Here is a 15,551-nt window from a genome sequence, read left to right on the forward strand (position 1 = left end):
GCTTTGTTGGTTGGTAAGTCTGTTTAGTTTTAAAGCAAAAGTGATCTTGAAAGAATACAAAATTCCTTTGTATTTAGAAAAAAAAATCAGTATCTTTTATGATTATTCCAGTGCATAGACCAATACAGGTAAAATATAACTCATTATGTCAGACTAATCATTGTTTTTTGTTTCTATTTGGTTCTTTCTTGGGTATCTTGGAAGGCAAATAGGTGGGGAAAGGGGGTAAAACCAAATTTTAAGAGTAAGCTTAGATTGAGAAAATCTTGAAAATTCAGTCATTCATTCAACTAATATTTCTTGACCATCTATTATGTGTCAGGGAACGATTTAATATTGGCTTTACCAAAACATTTGTAATTCCTCCTTGCACTTTTTTTAAGCACTTGGCACAGTATCTTGCACAATATAGACCCAAGTTAAAACTGAATGAATTGAATGAGGCAAAGAGAACAGTGGGTCCTTTCAGGTCATGTATGGAGTAAAATCGATAGATTTGGCACTGTTTCCTAAAGGGTATTATTATTTACCTAACTTTTAAGTTTTTATTTAATTTATTAATAACATGTTACAAACAATACGTTAGCCTGTATATTACCAAATTTCTATTTTATTTGACGATTCATATTTTATTCTAAAATCAAATAGAGCGGTCCAGAAGGTGGCACCAGGAGTATGAGCTCCCTCTTTACCTCATGGAAAGGGGCAGGGTGGGAGGTCAAATCTGGGCAACTAATTAATTAATTAAGTTTAATAATTTTATTAATGCTGAAAGTGTATGTGGTAAATAGAATTAAAATGCCAAGTGCCTAGAATAGGCTAAAGATGTGATAACAGGCTGTGATTATAAGTTATGTTTGGGGGACATTATGGGCTCATGACATATTTGAATGCACGTAAATTAGAAGGAGAGGTCTACTACAAAGTTTGAAAGACTCTTGTGAAAACCAATTTTATGCATTTTTGTTCCTCATTTATGAGATAAGAGATGATCTTTGTTGTCATTTTTAAAATATAAATTAAAGTTCAGGAAAAAAATTGAATCAATCAACATCCCAACAAACTGAAAGAAACAAATTTTAAAATGTACCATATCTTTCTGTGAAAGGAGAGACAGAGGTCTTGTCGAATTGTATTTGAAATTCCTCTGAGCATCATGATAATCCAATCTTAATCATATAATCATGTCCTCTGAGAATCATGATAATCCAATCTTAATCATATAATCATGTATAATCATACTAATTCATAACTTCTCATTCTGTTTGTGTGACATCTGATACGAACACGGCGATCTTTACTTTCATTCTAACCATAAAGTTCCTGAATTCCATCATTAGCGTTCCCCCATCTTCTGTTACTTCACACCCTTTCCTTATTCATCTTTCCTTCTCCCCCAACTCCCATGATAACCATTGGTCCAACTCTGTCGCACAACAGTTTTTAGAAATGTCAGGGCCCTTTTCCTGCTCTTGGAATCTTCTGTCCCAATCTCCACTGTCAACATTTTAAACTTGACTAAGAATGGTCAAATTTTTCCTCAGGATAGGAGGATTCAGAACTACAGACCTTGAAGCCAAGACTTTTTACCCCTCACAATTCCCTCTTTACAGAAAAGTTAGTATTATTGAGAGAAGGTTCAACAGAAAAGACAACACTATGTTCTGTTGCTTAAAACTCCACATCTGTTATCTTGCACTCCACCCTTCCTGTTCTGACTACTTAAATGATGCCCAGAAACAAGGTCTAAGCAACTTGTACTGCAAGAATAAAGTGGCTAAGGATCAGGGAAGGAGAATAGTGTGTTCTTTGGAAACCACCCTGCTCGGTTCATAGCAGCATGACAATTAATGATTAATGGGCTGTCCTTTTATCCGTGAGGATAATACCACTGGTGCAAGACAGGACATTTCCTTTGAATTATTTTTTTGGAAGCGGGGAATGACCATACAGAGCCTTTTATATCCCATTGCTTATTCCCTTTTTATTAGAAACTTGCAGGTTGGCTTCCTGGGATAAGTGATAAGTGAAGTCTGTGACCATATACCAGCACATTAAGAATATTTTTTTTTTAATGTAAAGGTGGTGTTAAGTGTGAGCAAATAAACAAAGAAAACTGAAAGAAGTGGTGGAAGGAAGCAGTAAAACAAGATTAAGGTAGATTTGCTGCCAGAAGGAGGCAAAATAAGAGAATACTGAAAGGGATATTAACAATTATTAAGGCATAAGAATTGTATGCAAGATTTGAAAATAAATGGCCACAACCTACACATTAAGATTGCATAGTTCTGATGGGCGCCAAGACTCTAAATTTTACAAATTCAGATGAAGGTGGGTTCTCAGGTAATATTTTAAGAAATAGTGGTTAAAGGATGAGGAGAAAAAGAAGGAAGGCATCAGTGCTCAAATTTGTTGTTTTATTTTGTCTGCATGCACTTCTTGGTCTCTGATAGTCCCCACTGATTATTAAGCATTAAGAGAGTACGGGCTTCCCTGGTGGCGCAGTGGTTGAGAGTCCACCTGCCGATGCAGGGACACGGGTTCGTGCCCCGGTCCGGGAAGATCCCACAGGCCACAGAGCGGCTGGGCCCGTGAGCCATGGCCACTGAGCCTGCGCGTCCAGAGCCTGTGCTCCGCAACGGGAGAGGCCACAACAGTGAGAGGCCCGTGTACCGCAAAAAAAAAAAAAAAAAAAAAAAAAAGAGAGTAAATAAACTTAGAATATATATTTGTATGTGAATATTAAGTTACTTTGGTTTGTAGATTTATGCAAAGAAAAAATATGCTGCAATTGTTTAGTTTTTTTGTCCTTTCTTTGAAATACCAGTTTTGGCTTATAATTATGTACTTTAAATATTCAAAACAGGTGTCTTTAAGCATATCAGTATTCGGGGGGAAATGGAATTATTTAATAATATCATTTCCACTATGCTGTATACCTGAAATTTACATAATATTGTAAATCAACTATACTTTAATAAAAAATAATAATATGATCATTTCTGTACATCACCTCTTACCTGTACTACATCCTATAATCGTCACAGAGCTGGCAGAGTAACTGTATAGCAAAGAGCTTGATTTTTTTTTTTTTTTTTTTTTTTTTTTTTGCGGTACGCGGGCCTCTCACTGTTGTGGCCTTTCCCGTTGCGGAGCACAGGCTCCAGACGTGCAGGCTCAGAGGCCATGGCTCACGGGCCCAGCCGCTCCGCGGCATGTAGGATCCTCCCGGACCGGGACACGAACCCGTGTCCCCTGCATTGGCAGGTGGACTCTCAACCACTGCGCCACCAGGGAAGCCCCAAAGAGCTTGATTTTGCTGCCAAACAAAATATCTTTTTCTTTGTGTGAGAAAAAATCATAATCTTTTTGCCGATATTTTGTTATGTATGAAGAAGTAAATAATAGTAATCTTGTAGGAAAGGAAAAATATCTTTTTCTTCTACCCATCTAAGGTTCTCCAGTTGAGGTCCTATAAATTAGTCTGGCAAAAGGTAGAGAAAAACAAACAAATTTATTAATTTTTGCATCATACTTGGATGCACAAATTACACATGGGAGCACCCAGTGATGAGTAACTCAAAGGACTGGTTAGAACTTGAGCTTATTATATACTATCTCAGGCTAAACAAAGGAAAAAGGGTTTGAGCTTCTGGACAAGGAAGGCAAGTTAAGGGAAGGTGACTGACCAACAAAAGTATGGTAGCAAAGATTGTTTAATATGGTTTGTTTGGGGACTTCCCTGGAAGTCCAGTGGTAAAGACGCTGCTCTTCCAATGCAAGGGGCATGGGTTCGATCCCTGGTCAGGGAACTAAAATCCCACATGCCACGCACCGTGGCCAAAATTATAATAATAATAAAGGTTTATTTTACAGATTTAACTTAGTGCCTTCTCCATTGATAAGAGTTGATAAGAGTCCTCCTCCTGGTACAGGAGAGGAAGATACCTTTACAAATGGAAATTTCCTTTATAAAAGGGAAATTTGTGTTTTCAGACTGTTTTGTGCATTTGCCTGTGGCTCAAAATAATCCATATGCCAAAGAGGCAGATTTGGGGTTAGCATATTCTGATACCCTTCAGTCTCACAAGTTAAATTAATAGGACTTCCATGTTTTCTCAAACCTTAGGAGATTGTCAATTCATGAGGTAGTGGAATGAATATTGTATGGACAAATCCTTCTGGCATAGGGGTATCTTAGCAGTCCTCTCCTCCAAAATCCTGATTCTATACTTCGTGAACAGGGGATGTAAACAAAGACATCCCCACTCTTACAGTACAACTTCTGAGAGTAATTCACTGCTAGAGCCCAAATCCATGAGACAGAAAGACATGATGTATTTAAGTGAGGGTATGGCTAGCTCTTATTTTTGCTTTGCCAAGATGTAAATGAGTGTACATTTTAAGTTATTTTCAGTAATTAGAAAATGACTTTTTTGGGGGCCAAGGTAATAGAGTCAAGTGACACCCAAACCAGCCATCCTCTTTGTCTCCAAAATTCCAGCTTGCTTGAAGAACTGACAAGCTTTAGGTAGTAGGCAAAGTTTGTATCACGTAACCCTGCGTGACATCGTCTGCTTTTCTATACCCCAAAGGAATGATTGAAATGGGGGGGGGGGGAAGCCTAAAGCCTATTTCCAAAACTATCTCTTGAAAAGTCATTTCTTTGTAAGCAAGAAAATGTAAATTTTTTATTACCATTTTATTGGAGGAGTGGCCTTCAGATTTCTTGCTGGTTTCCTTCTTTTTTATTTCATATTTGGAGACTCTCAGCCCCTATATTTTCTTTCTTCCTGGCTTTATTTTTCTTTCTCTCATCTTTTGAACATTTTTATTCTCCATATCTTGACACCACCTCATGGTATGTTTTTCATCACTTCATCCAAGATGAATTAAAGACTTCTCAGTGTCTTTATGATCAAGTGTGTAGCATCAAATATTCCTTGTTCATGTACATAGAATTTTCTCTTGGTGGATTTGATCAGACAAGGTGGTCTTTAAAACTTTATATTTCACAGTCAAGTCCTGAATTTTTCAGTTAATCTTGACAGACAGAAATCCCATTCCTATCTTAATACTCAATGTGAAAGTATTATATTACTAATAATTTTGCACCTGAGCATACTGTATTAGTATTGAATCACACAACTGAAATATGAAATCCAATTAAATCTTGTTTTCCCTTCATTACACAAAAGGCAGCATTGACAGCATATTTGGTCAACATTGAACACTGTGGACAAGGAGTGCTAAATTACATTTTTAATCCATGACACCACCTTGAATAGCATGGTGTTCAGAATTTATCTCTATGTTATGGGGAAATAGTAGAATGCTATGAAGTAACTAGTGGCTGAAGTTTCAGGTGACAGCTGTAGAAAAGCTTTTCTCCTGCTGTCCATAATACAGTGATTGAAACCCCCTCTTTCAAATGCAGACCTCCCACCCTCATTTTAGCAGTCTGTGAAATTTCCCTTGCATCACTGAAATACACTCTAAATGGGGTTGTCTTTGAAGACCCCACAGAAGTTACACCTGGTGTAAAATGTAGCTGATTGGTCCAATTTGTATTCATATGTAGTCCAGAGAGGAACTAACCCTATGTGGCTTTGAATTTACTTAAAATTGCCTTATTTCCTGTAGGTCAAAGTGACAAACAGGAGGAGCTGAGATTCCTCAGCTTTGTCTCTCCAAATTCTATCTACAGTTAGGATGACCATATAATTTATCATCCAAGCTGGAACACTTTCCAAAATTAAAAAGGATTTTACTAATAATTATACTCCAAGTAAACTGAGTCTGTCAGAGAAAGGAGCAAAGCAAAATGGACACACCAATGAAAGATCTACAATTCTAGAATCCCTTGCCCACAATGAATTGGCATGAATCTATTGGTCATTACCAAGTCATTGATATTTCACTAATAACATACACTGATCAATCTTGCTCTGGTTTACAGTTGCTGATTAATTGTTACTAGTATGTGATTGCAACCTATGTTAGGCCTTATCTTCCAAGTCATAATTTAGTTAAATAAATATGTGATATAAAGATTTTTCATACAACTTAATTTCCTACTTTTTTTGTAGCAGAGCATTTTTGCCCATATTTAAGAAGAAAACGTTTCTCATTTATTTCCCCTTTCTACTTATATATGAAGTTATGGCTAGGAAATACCATGAATTAACCAAAGGATTTTTTAAAATCTCTTTACTCTCCTCTCTGTGCCCTTTGCATTCTTTTACATTGTATCTGCAAACATCTCATCTATTTTTCTTTTACAAGCCAGGGAGAATTAAATTATTAAATGAGTCAGTTTAAAATGCCAGCAGAAAATCCATTTCCTTCCTTGTCATCCTGGGCCTTTTCAAACCTCGTCATCCAAAATATATTTGCATACTTCATTTCTGTTGTCTGGAATGAAATAACTGGACTTGAGTTTGACACTAACACAGTGTAATTTTAACTTGAGTTTGACACTAACACAATGTAATTTTAGCACAGAAATAAAGCCTAAAGTTGTTAGCGTTATTGTTCTTGTGACAATATGCTGCTCTGTGAAAACCCCAAACATTGTGCTAGTGAGATACAGTAGTCAATCAGATATTTATTGAGCAACCCACATGTCAGCTGACTAGATGATGCAGGGCATTGTGACTTGACCAGGGTGAGTAGGGCATCGTGTGATAGGGTGGCTGGTCACAGAATGTCAGGGGTGGGTGAGATGAAGAAAGCCTCTGTATGTGGGAGGGGCCAGGAGCCTCAAAGGGAGATTGGTTACATACAGAGGAACTGATCTAATAATATTAATGATAATGGGAGCCAGGTTTCTCCATGTTAGGGAAAGAAGTTAAAATAAGAAAGTGAGAAATCTGGAATGAAGCCTACCATTTGAATTGGAATTGGAGGTATTGGTACAGACCTATGATCTTAAATATCTATCTCTATATATACACACACACACACATACATAGATTTAAAAATAGAGATGAAACTGTGTTAATGAGCATATATATGTATATATAGTATATATATATTTATGTTCATACGTATATTCCCTATCTCTGTCCACTGAAAGCTACCAGGAACAAGCAGCAGAATCCCATATCAGATCTTATTTTTTAAATACCATAGTCCATTAAAAGGAATAAGGACTCCTTGGAGAACTGACTGATTCCTGCTCACTAAAACTCATTTCCGGTGGCTTCAGCCTGCAGCGCCTTGAAGCAGGGTTTCAGTTCCCGGCCAGTGTTTGAGGTCGGGTCACAGCGGTGAGAGCACTGAATCCTAGCCACTAGACCAGTGATCAGTGACAAGGCCCTGCCCTACAGCTTTGCAGAAAAAGAATTCCCACAAAGATGAAAAGTAGTGAAACAAGTAAAGTATTTATTAGGAGAAAAAATACGCATGGATAGGCACACAGGTGGACTCAGAGAGTCGCGCCCTTGCGGCAGTTTGAATCACTTATATGGGGCATTTCTTCCAAGTTTCCTTTGGCTGATCATTTTGATTTGTCTGGTTCAAAGTCTATATTTGGTATATCTCAGGATTTTCCCATGTGTTCACGTGCATCTCTTAACCAAGATGGATTTTACCGAAGAGGCCTATGGGTAGATTTAGCCACTTGGCATCACTCCTCTTTTGACCTCCAAGGAGCTTTCTGCTCATGAGTAGTCAGGGAGGTCTCTTGACTTTGAGAATGAGGAATATGTGGTCTCTTATCTTCTTTCTGGGCAGGGCCTAGCATCCTCTCTCAATTGTCCTGTTATTCTGGTCTCAGAGTATTGGTCCACAGGAATTAACTCAAACCATTTGCCCCGGGGGCCCATCTATCTCTTGCCTCACAACTAGAAAGGGTCGCTCTAACCTCTGAATTCTCATGGTGCTTTATGCTAATTTAGTGGAAATAAATGTCCTGCTTTATGCCACAAGTATTTGCATACTCATATCCCTTCCAAGGCATGAACCGTGTCTGCTAGATCTTTTAGATCTTTCTGAATGCTTTAGAACTCAGTGTTTCTTGGACATGATAGGGTATCAATAAATGATAGTAGAAGGAAGGAAGGCAAGACAGCAGGAAGGAAGGAAGGAAGAAAGGGAGGAAGGGAGGAAGGGAGGAAAGCAGGTGAGTTTTCCAGATTTGTATTTTTTAATATGTATTTAACAAAATGTGTTCAACAAAGTTCTTCTCATATATAGGATATCACATTAGAAATAAAATATTATCGCCAAAAATATGACACAACCATGGCATGGGACAAGAGTTATCAACAAGTAAACTCTTGTTGGAAGAATTAAATCTCTTTAAATCAGGCTCTGCTGATAGATCTTGAAGACTTACTTGGCTGACCTCCAGTCAGATGCCATTCTTGGTGTCATTTACCAGTAGACAGAGAGATAACCCACAAGGGCACCTTGAACACTATTCTACTCAAGAATTTCACTACCTGCTTTCCCACCTGGCTCCCTTCTTATCAGTACCTCCCTTCTTATTCCCCTGACAAGAGATTTCAAACCTTCATGGAAATAAAAATTAGCACTTCTCAAAATCTTCGAGAACTCCTGATCGTTTAGATCTTATATACACCCATCCCATGGATGACTCTTTGGATGAAAAAACAGTGGAGACGAGTAGCACCAGGGTTAATCATAAATGAAAAAATTCTCCCCTCTACTTTTATGCTGCTACTGCTTAATTATGATTTTATTGAATACAGTGTCCACCAAGCATTCAAACAAAATTATGGAATGTCGGGTATAATTTTTTACTTACAGAATATTTACTATATGCACATCCAGTTCTTTCAAGAAATGTTTGTATTTCCAAGTAAAATCTAATAAGATGATCTATGTTGCTTAGATTACTATAAAAGTATATGTAGAAAATTTTGAACAAAAGTTTAATATTCATCATTTATGGGTTAAGACCAAATAAAGGAAATTTAAGTAGACCTTATAATCTTACAGTTATATTTCTGGCTTTATGCCATATTTACAAAATAACATTTTTTATCAAAGAGACGTTGGATATTATAAACTCCTTATTTTACAGATGGAGAAATTAAGACAGGGCAAGTTTTCCCATCACAAAAATCATTTAGTACAAAGTGTAAATGAATCCATTATTCTTTCCACTACATTATATACATGGTTTCATATTGGTTTTGTATGTATTATTTTCATATAATTCACATGTGAATCTTCTCATTTTGATAGTAGCTACACCTCATAGACTAATAGCAAAGAGAAAAGCATCATAACAAAACAAAAATTTATTGATCTTAGATCCATGGCCACTTAAAAACCCTTTGTCAACGTGAAAAGTCAAGACTGACTTGTGCCTAGTATACAGATTGTTTTATACACAAAAGGTCTTCAATATATATGTGTTAATTTGAACTGTTTAATTTGAAACTATCATTATGTCTTCATGGTTGATAACCATATTTGTTCATGCTGTCAAAAATTATATGAAGCTTTCAATTTTTAAATATTTTATGAAATGATCAATATACTTTTTGTGGTAAAATACAAAAGGCAATGACAACTTGACCTACCAGTAAACAATTTTATATTTTACTTTAACTATGACTCATAAATCTTTAATTATGAGTGTAAGGAAGGCCTACAAAAATAATTACGTGTACTTTCCCTTTGATATTAATTTATCATATTGTCCTGTGTAATTTAAAATCAATGTTAATACCTAAGTTATATTTCAGAAATGTAAAACATCTTGGAAAAGAGAGTCATCAACTATTATCTGGCTAAAATGCTGCTTTGTTAGGCATTTTGAGGTGTAATTGATACTGTTCTCTCTGACTACACACCCTCATCTCTTTCCCCATGGAGTGTTTAATAAAATTATGGAAATAGCCAACTTATGCAAACTTTCCTATGTATCTTCTGAACTACCAGAATTAAGTGGCTTAATTAAGGCCACAAAAACACAATACTTAAATCATGAGATTGTTCTGAGGACTTCTCTTCAACTGTATAAAGTAGAATAATTTATCCTTTTATCTAATTAATAGAAAAGAATCATACAGATATTTGGATTAATTATTCATGTCATGGACCACTGCAACTGATCTCTTGCATCAGAGCCCTGTTAATACATTTTCAAAAGTGAATTTGAAGTTTTTTGCCTTTTGTCTGTTTTTGTTTGCTTCTTATTACATACCTAATTCTAAGTCCAGTGCCTAGCACAGAGTAAGCATAAAATAGAATTGGTAAAAGAACATTTAATGTTTATCATAGCATTCATAATCCTCTTGATATTAGAATATCTGTATCAATATTAGAGTGCCTACAAAGTAAACTCTCAGTACTGGAAAGATGGATGAAATGGTGGATGATAAGGTGGATTATATTTATCATCCATCACTGGAAAGATGTGAGCCATTTAACCTTTATTTGTGAGTAATTAGATGCTGTAATTATAATTATAACATGAGCTCAACAATAATTTCTGCACCACCAACAAATATATTCAAGCTCCAGCCTTCTTAATCAAGCAATAGTAAAATTCCAGTGTAATAAATAATGTATAGCTTTTGATTTAGACTCTTAAATAGTGGTTTATGACCTTTAATACATATTTAGATGTTAAAATGGGAGCATTCATAATGGCTCTTGGAAAACGTTCTAACAAGGAAGATAGATTTTGAATGTTAATTCTCACTGTTTTAGTAATGTAACAGATGACCCTGAATGAATTGATTTTTTTTTTCTTGCTGTAGGCTGGGACCATTTTGGACCACTTGTATAACACTGCAAGAAATAGACAAGCCCGTTTTATTGATTTGTCATAACTACATGTATATTAAGTTAGAGAGTTAAAAAATAATTTTGGCAAACACTGAACCCCAGTGTTTCCTACTGTTTAGGTCATGGATGATGACAGCTGCTTGAATTCTCTAATTATCTTAGTCTTAACCTAAGCTGCTCCCTTTTTTTTCATTTCAACCATTTTTATTTGAAGTCTTTAAAAATTATACTAGTATTCATGTTGCCTTAGTCAATAGCGTATAAGTAAATATCATCTAATCTTTCTTTTGACTTTGTATGTTCCAGGCCTTCAGGGTTATCTCTGTCAACACCGATGATTTTAGAGAAAATGACAGATATAGAAGATGTGGAAAACAAATACTGGACATGTACTGATCAAGAAAAACATCGTAAGTTGATTTTTTAAAATATAACTTCCTAAGAGCAGCTTTGTTGATTTGATTCTTTTTCAGAAGGACATTTTTAAACTCCCATTCATTAAGTATTCTGACTAGGTAAAGTCTATGTCTTATTATACAAAACTCTAAACATGATTACACCTACACTATTTTAATTCCATTTTACTAAAATGATTTTGTAATAAGTTAAAACAAGTATAATTAATTAGGAAGGGTCTATAAAGACTCCTAAATTTAAATAAAATTTAACCATAGATATTTCTCAGTCTATAAAGTAAAAAGCTATTCTATGGGGAAAAAATTGTATATCTAATAGAAAATATGATGCAGCAAAGTTATGTGGCATCTAGACCATATCTAGTTAGAATTTTCAGTATTCAAGACATTGCCAGTTTCTACCCATGTCAAGATGTAATTGATAAATTTGTTTTTTATATTGTATAAAGATAAAGGGAAAGCTTTGCTAATGTTTGGAATCAAAGTTCATATACACCTTACAGTATCACTTGGTCCTCTCTGGATCTTGCTCTCCTCCTTTCATCTGTGCATATCTCAGCTTGATCTCAAATTGTCTTGGAGGGCTTCCCTGGCGGCGCAGTGGTTGAGAGTCCGCCTGCCGATGCAGGGGATGCAGGCTCGTGCCCCGGTCCGGGAAGATCCCACATGCTGTGGAGCGGCTGGGCCTGTGAGCCATGGCCACTGAGCCTGCACGTCCGGAGCCTGTGCTCCGCAATGGGAGAGGCCACAACAGTGAGAGGCCCACGTACCGCAAAAAAAAAAAAAAAAATTGTCTTGGAGTCAACGACTTCTGCATATTAAGGAAGTAAAATTGAGCCTTTGATCATAGGTATTCACTCTCAAAACAGGGAGGGACTCAAAGAGAAGAGGGGTCACACAACTCTCAGAGAGAAAAGATTTTTAAAATTCCAAAAATACGTGTAAAAAACTGAAATAAAATGGCTTATTCTGCTTTCTAGGCTCATAGTTATCATTCAAAGATCATCACTGGAAAAGTATTGAACCAAAAGCATTTTTAGAAATAAATTTATTTATTTATTTATTTTTTGGCTGCGTTGGGTCTTCATTGCTGCACATGGGCTTTCTCTAGTTGTGGCAAATGGAGGCTACTGTTCCTTGTGGTGCGTGGGCTTCTCATTGCGGTGGCTTCTCTTTGTTATGGAGCACGGGCCCTAGGCATGCGAGCTCAGTAGTTGTGGCGCACAGGCTTAGTTGCTCCGCAGCATGTGGGATCTTCCCGGACTAGGGCTCAAACCCGTGTCCCCTGCATTGGCAGGCGGATTCTTAACCACTGTGCCACCAGGAAAGTCCCATGAACCAAAAGCATTTTTAATGCATTTTTATTGTTAATTCATGTTGAACCACCTAGGAGAAAATCCTCAGAATGATCTTTCCTGCCTGCCCAGAAAATACCTGGGTTGAAGAAAAATCAACCTCATCAATAAACATATGTGTCCATGTGCCAACATAAAGGTGGCAAACTATTAGATTCTCTAAAATCTGTACAAAAACAACAAAGTTAGCAACACACTGAGCCTCCTAGCAGTCTGAGTTTCCCGCACTGGGGTTCTTTTACTGACAAGAGGCTATGATTTGTGTTACCAAAAAATATCAGCTCCTAATTTGGATGAAGCTGAGATGAATTATACATAGATCATTGGAAACAGTGTGGTCTACGGTGAATGAGGGATCTCAACAAAATCCAACCACTGATGTGCTGAGTGCTTTGAATAAGTCAATCATTATCCATCTGCCTCAATTTAAGTGTTCAAAAAATGGGGTTGTTCAGAGAACTAATTATTAATGTATGTCTGTGAGTTATTTTGAACTTCTCTTAGAAAAACATCAAACAAAGAAAAAATATTCCTGTTTGCCTATAATGACATAATTTTGTTTTCTTTGGGGCCGAAATATGTTCCTCCTCCTACAGTTTTCCTGGCTCCCTGACTCACTGTTGCCTCACTGTTCCTGCCTGATTTGTTTTCTAAATGATCATTTCTAATGATTTTCTGGTCATCTCTTATAGGATATTTTGTATTATTCCTTCTCTAGAGAACTAACCAAAAGGAGTTGGGGGTGTGTGTGTGTATGTGTGTTGCCGGAGGTGTGCGGGGTGGTAGTCTGCACTGTTACAACATTTATCTCAAGCAGTGAGGAAGTTCCAGTTAAGGAGGGCACAGTTACTTCTCTTTTCAAGAACATAGATTAGACAGGAAAGAATTGGGCTAGTTCCTTGATCCTAACTGGAAGTTATATGACTGCCATTAAAATTAAATCCTCATACATTTCTCAATATGTGAAATCTTGTATACTTACAGAGAAATCTAGGCACAGACTAGGACTGGGACGGTGCATAGAAAAAAATGACACAGAATAATGTAAAACCATGAGACAGACAGTGATGAATAGTTCATCCGAGAATCCAAATAGCCAAGTATTACAGACTTCTTAAGTTCTAAGTGAAGGAACCACTGAGCTAGAATGGCAGTTAGATGAAATCCAAAATTCTGAAAGTAGTAGAGCCAAGGGAAATTAAGGTCACCTGTCAAAAGGAGTGATACTGAGAGTAATGCCAGGAATTCTAGACTCACGTGAACCCAGCTATCTCACAAACACATCATACTGGTAACAGAGAAGTACAACTAAAGAATAAATGTGATCTGTTCTATAAAAATGCATCATCTTCCCTAGGAAAGCAACTGAAATAAGTACGTTGTGTTGTTTAAATCTATGGTAACCAAAAAGCCCATCTTGTGTGTATCATCAAGCAAAATAAATAGGGTTTTGTATGATAGAACTTTCATATGAAGAAATACAGCTAAGACTTGCAATAGTATATGAGCCCACTTCACATGAAAGGTGAGCCTACACCTGCATTCTGAACTTGTCTTCCTCAGGAAGCTTTGAGGGAACATTGTATGGGGGAAGAGAAACCATTAAAATTGACACTACTGAAGAGATTCCAGTAGCAAAGACTTAAAAACTAAACCATAAAGCAGGGACTTAGTCTGAGCCACAGAAGAAAAATAAGACAAACAAAATTTTCATAAACCAAAGTCCGCTTGTCTTAGACATTTTGCAAATGGAAAACACTATATTATATTAAATTTTAAGTTTTTAATTTAAGGTTGATATTTTACATTTTGAGTTTACACTGCCGTCATTTCAAAAACATCAAAGCAAGTCTGTTTAAACTTTTTTCTTCCCTCATCCTCATACCAGCCTGAAAGCTGAATAGGAAAAACCAATCTAGCCAACTATAGGTAACTTAATTTATTCTTGTCTGTGTTTCAATATGAAATGTCAGAATTTGTGGAGAGGGGTTGGGGAAAGAGTAGATCTAAAAATAATAGTGAACAATGTATATCTATTGAGGATCTGGTCAAGAATGACCAGCAGCTGACCATTAAAGCTGCCACCCATAACTGAAAATATTGAAGTAGCCCAATTTTGAGTACTCTCATCCATAGCAAAAACCCATGGAATGCCAGCTGTCATTGCTTTGGCACAGGCAGTATTGCTTCTTCTCCTGCCAGGCCCACAGATCTCCTTTGCCTCCCTCAGTTATTTTTACAAGCCAACCAGCACTCCCAGCAGCTTTCCCTGCTGTCTCTGAGGTGCAGTCTTTTAGAGATTTCCTACCTAACTTGTTCATGCTTCAATGAGAATAAGCTAAAATTTACTGGACATGAGAAGAGTTATCCTTTTATCATTATTGTTAAGAATGTAAAAGAGACTCCAGGGCATGACCTCCACACAGCCACATGGCTTAGGCTGCACACCACACAATGCCATACGACTTCATGGAACAACATTCACGCCAACTATGATGTGAACGGTGCCTCCGGAAACTGTAAACTGCAGTAGTTCCATTCAATATGTTTGTAGAACTATAAAGAGTTTAAAAATCTGACAAAACTGATTCTCTCTTCTCAAACATCTTCCTACTATTCTTCCTAACAAGGTGTATAAATCACTCTTTTATTTTCAAGTTGTACAGAGAATACAATTTCCATATTCTTTCATGATATATTATTAAAAGAACTAAAGAGGGAGAAAATTTAAGTATCTAATTTTCCTTACCAAGGAGAACATTTCGAAAAGAAGAAAAGGTGTTCAGTTTGTTTTGTTTTCCAGCTAGTGTATTCACTAGAGCCCAACAAGAATCTTCTTTATTTTTAATGTTCAATGTACAAATTGCATTTTCTGAAAAGAACATTTTAATTCTGTGAGTAGTCTTCACATGTTATTATGTAGAGTGGCAATTTCAATTCAAGTTAAATCATTTCAGAGTTAAATGGTTCTATTCACATCTGCTAATCTTAAAAGGCCAAGAAAATGATT

General features: G+C 36.5%; 1 protein-coding gene across 11 annotated transcripts in view; it reads left to right on the forward strand.

Moving 5' to 3' along the window:
• LOC307184113 (uncharacterized protein) overlaps positions 1–15,551 on the forward strand; it is an 838,058-nt gene that overhangs the window by 782,306 nt on the left and 40,201 nt on the right. For all 11 annotated transcript variants that reach the window (XM_079917377.1, XM_079917370.1, XM_079917375.1 and 8 more), the window contains one exon: positions 11,077–11,180. In XM_079917377.1, the coding sequence (XP_079773503.1) occupies positions 11,077–11,180 (104 nt within the window). The remainder of the gene's footprint in view (positions 1–11,076; positions 11,181–15,551) is intronic.

This window comes from Stenella coeruleoalba (genome assembly GCF_951394435.1).
Source record: "Stenella coeruleoalba genome assembly, chromosome: 3".
Taxonomy (NCBI): Eukaryota; Metazoa; Chordata; class Mammalia; order Artiodactyla; family Delphinidae; genus Stenella; species Stenella coeruleoalba.